Source organism: Musca autumnalis, unplaced genomic scaffold (assembly GCF_047663935.1).
Source record: "Musca autumnalis isolate F117 unplaced genomic scaffold, ASM4766393v1 scaffold_4, whole genome shotgun sequence".
NCBI classification, from domain to species: Eukaryota; Metazoa; Arthropoda; class Insecta; order Diptera; family Muscidae; genus Musca; species Musca autumnalis.
In genome coordinates, this window is record NW_027411977.1 from 56,077,222 (window position 1) to 56,080,854 (window position 3,633).

The 3,633-nt window shown below is 33.1% G+C and overlaps 2 protein-coding genes across 4 annotated transcripts; both read left to right on the top strand.

Annotated features, from left to right (window-relative positions):
* The first annotated feature begins 257 nt into the window (after nucleotides 1–257).
* LOC141401722 (uncharacterized) lies at nucleotides 258–3,213 on the top strand. Of its 3 annotated transcripts, none has more exons than XM_073982110.1 (6): nucleotides 258–469; nucleotides 2,250–2,422; nucleotides 2,488–2,541; nucleotides 2,603–2,787; nucleotides 2,851–3,004; nucleotides 3,063–3,213. In XM_073982110.1, exons 2-6 carry the CDS (start codon nucleotides 2,326–2,328, stop codon nucleotides 3,176–3,178), a joined length of 606 nt encoding a protein of 201 aa, XP_073838211.1. In that variant the 5' UTR covers nucleotides 258–469; nucleotides 2,250–2,325; the 3' UTR covers nucleotides 3,179–3,213. The 3 variants fall into 3 exon arrangements, with proteins under 3 accessions (XP_073838211.1, XP_073838212.1, XP_073838210.1); XM_073982111.1 differs by having other exon boundaries at nucleotides 2,284–2,422; XM_073982109.1 differs by having other exon boundaries at nucleotides 2,301–2,422.
* LOC141402954 (uncharacterized) lies at nucleotides 468–2,320 on the top strand. Its single transcript, XM_073985081.1, has one exon. It carries the CDS (start codon nucleotides 482–484, stop codon nucleotides 2,318–2,320), a length of 1,839 nt encoding a protein of 612 aa, XP_073841182.1. The 5' UTR covers nucleotides 468–481.
* Nucleotides 3,214–3,633: the final 420 nt, after the last annotated feature.

Genomic DNA, 3,633 nt, shown 5'->3' on the forward strand with positions numbered 1-3,633 from the left:
GTCGAATTCAAATGTCTATTTCGTAGCATAATCACCAAATAAACACTAGTTAACTAGTTATAAGTCCACGGGAATTTTTTTTTTAAATATATGTTATGGAATTGAAATTTGAAATCGATTGGATTTCGTAAATCTAAACTTATATATGCTATCATATTGCTGATTGACGACGTTATTGTGTGCACGACTGAATATCAACCGCCACTTTTACCAACGCCGTCTATTCTTATTGTTTGTGACTTTGAGTGACGATGATTCATTTCTTTTTTGACTATAAAAAGTGCGGACCAAAAAAATTACAAATTGGATTCTGTGTAAAATTATTAAAATTATCAAGTGTAATTTTTGAAAATTAACTGTTTTTGACTGCTTGTTCGTGTAATCGACTAACGAATTGGAAATCTTTGGACGTTCAACCTGGCGTATTGTATCCTAAGGGTCGCCATATTTTCCCGATTTCTGGATCTGTGTAAGTATTAAAATGATTAGCAAGAGGCAACATCAAAGAAGAGTCCAGAGGGAGGCAGAAAAAACTCTTCAACTTTTCACCACAACTGGCAATGAAATATCATCGGAAAATTCTCAAATAGTGTCGTGTGTCGAAGAAGACCAGCAGACAATGTCAAATGAAGAAAATGTTGAAATAACCTTGTCTGATAAACTTTCGGCCTGGTTCACTAAATACAAACCAACAGTCGAATGCACCCGCAGCCTTCTACGTATTTTGAAATCTGAAAATTTTGAAGTGCCACTTTCAGTTCGAAGCCTGGTAGGAAAAAAAACCGTCTTTCACAAGAGAACGGTTCCTCCTGGAGAATACGTGCATGTTGGAATTCAGAATCATTTGGAACATCTTTCAACAACACTTTGTTCAGAATTAGAAGACCTCATCATAGATATTGGCATAGATGGATTGTCATTATTTAAAAGTTCGCCAAAAGAAGTATGGCCAATACTGGGTCGAATACAAAATGTTCCCACTACTGAAGTTTTTTTGATTGGAGTCTATGTTGGCCCGAAAAAACCGTATAACATAAATTGTTATTTACATGACTTTGTCAAAGAATTTTCTGATCTGCAAATGAGTGGTATTTTCTTGAAAGGGAAAAAGATTAATATACATTTGCGGGCTATAATTTGCGATGCTCCAGCAAAAGCTTTTGTTTGTGGCATAAAAGGTCACAACTCCTTCAATGGCTGTACGAAGTGTCAGCAAATAGGCGAAAGAGTTGACAATGTTAACACATACTCGATTTTTTGTGGTGAAAGTAGAACTGACGAAGGATTCATTTCAAGAATTTATGAAAACTACCATCTTACATTATACAATGGCATGGAAATGAAACTCGAGAGTATTGGAATTAAAATGGTGTCCCAATTTCCAGTAGATAGCATGCACACAATCGATCTTGGAATTACTAAAAAGATTCTTACACGTATTTTCGACCGAAAAACGATTCTACCAGTTTCGCCGTCTTCATGTTTGCAAATTTCAGAGGATCTGTGTTCCTTGCGCCCATGTATTCCAAGAGAATTTGCGCGAAAGCCAAGGACACTAATTGAGCTTTCTAGATGGAAGGCCACAGAATTCCGCCAATTTCTTCTCTATACTGGTATTGTAGTTCTCAAAGACAATATTCCAAGCGAATTGTACGAACATTTCTTGTTACTGCATTTGTCGTACAGAATTCTTTCATCTTCTACAAATGGTCATCAGTTGGAGAGAGTTCAGTCGTTCATACAGGAGTTCGTGCAAAGTTTTCCTGTTCTTTATGGAAGATCCAGTGTTTCGTACAACGTTCATACTCTATTACATATCACCGAGTGTGTTAAGCAATTCGGCCCACTTGTCGACTTTTCTGCCTATTTTTTTGAAAATTTCATGCAATGTATAAAGTCTGCAGTCAGGGTTCCGAAGCATATTACCCAGCAAATTTGTAATGCTTTTATGTATAGACCGTTGGAAAAGAAGGAACCACGCCTTGGGCTTAAATACATCAATGGTAACGTGAAAGCCCTAAGGACAGCCAAAGGTTATTTCAGCATAAAGTATCCGGATAATATTTGTTTGTTAAAGGACAAAATCTACTTGGAAATACAAGAAATTATTGATGAATATAAATTTAAAGCCAAGCCATATATAGAATTGCGCAGTTTTTACAATATCCCTGTTAATTCCCTTGATATTGGAATTGCCTTGGTGGAGCCTACCTTCGATGATAAAAAGGTTTATTATTTCCACGATATAGACTTCAAAGTTGTGAAGCTTCCATATAAAAACAGCTACGTTTTGATTCCAGAAATTCATTGCCTTTATTAAATAAAATGTTTAAAAAACCTAAGCTATCAAAGCATCAGCATAGTGCTGAGGTTATGTCCCAAGACTTGCCAACAATGCATCTTCAAATTCAGGAAATCAAAGGTAATTATAACCGTATTTAGTCATTTCAAAATGTCACTAAAATTTACTTTTTATATATATTTCAGATTTAGTCATTAGGAACCGGAAAATCGACGAGGAAAACCATAAACTCTTGAGAGGTAATCATTTATGTCCTTTATCACATAAAACGCATTTAATCAATTAACATTTTCTTCTCAGAAAAAATAGAAAACCAGAATATCGTTATAAGCAAACTTTTAGCAGAGCAAAGTGTCCTTCTAAAGTCTATAGTGAAGGAGTCAAATGCCACAATATCAACTTTTATGAAGAAATTCCCAATAACTTCCGAAGAAGGTTTGCGCGAAATAGATTTACTCATAAATGACGAAAATAAAGACGAAATTGTGAGTATAGCGTTTTCTTATTAGAATACAATGGAGACTAATATCAATATCCTGTTTTTACAGATCGCAGTTATCAGACATTTATTGGGTAAAAAAGGAATTATTAAATCTATGCCTTTAATCATAGAGCCGAGCTTGCTGCTACAATACAATTATAGTGGATTAAACAAGAAGAAGCCGCTACGCCAGTTTGCAAACTTTATGCTAACTTTGCAAAGTAAGCAACATTATTTTTGAACTTTTAAGAAATTAATATAAATTTCTTTATTATTCAGGTGCAACAGGTGATGGTGTAAATTTCGAAAACAATATTAGAACGGCCATAAAAAATGTGAAAAATCGACACTTTAAAAACGCTTATTTGCTCAAACTGAAAAACAAGACTACATAATCTATATATGTTACAAATATACCGATTCATAATGATTTTTTAAACGTTTTATAATCGTTAATTGAATTTTTTAAATTCAATTCGTCTTACACCTAAAGAAAAATGTACTGAAGATTTAAATTCAAATATCGTTTTATGTATGTGTACCAAATATTTACATATATATTTATCTATATACACGAATAATCGTAATACTCAAATTTATCTTAAGTAATTGAAATGCAAAATATGTGATATTTAAAACATTTGTAACAAATTTGATATTATATATCATTATAATTCCTTTACGTACACATTATATTTACATGAATTATCGTAATATTATTGTCGATGAATTAAATTCGTCTTACACATTAACAACAATGTACTGAAGATTTAAATTCAAATATCGTTTTAGGTATGTGTACCAATTTACATACATTCATATGTATGTATCTATGTACACGAAGAATCGT

Bases quoted from the DNA above. Each gene is read 5' to 3' on its own strand.
- LOC141402954 (XM_073985081.1), top strand. From the start codon at position 482: ATGATTAGCAAGAGGCAACATCAAAGAAGAGTCCAGAGGGAGGCAGAA.
- LOC141401722 (XM_073982110.1), top strand. From the start codon at position 2,326: ATGTTTAAAAAACCTAAGCTATCAAAGCATCAGCATAGTGCTGAGGTT. The intron at 2,423-2,487 runs GTAATTATAACC...TATATATTTCAG, and splicing joins TCAAATTCAGGAAATCAAAG to ATTTAGTCATTAGGAACCGG. The intron at 2,542-2,602 runs GTAATCATTTAT...TTTTCTTCTCAG, and splicing joins AAACCATAAACTCTTGAGAG to AAAAAATAGAAAACCAGAAT.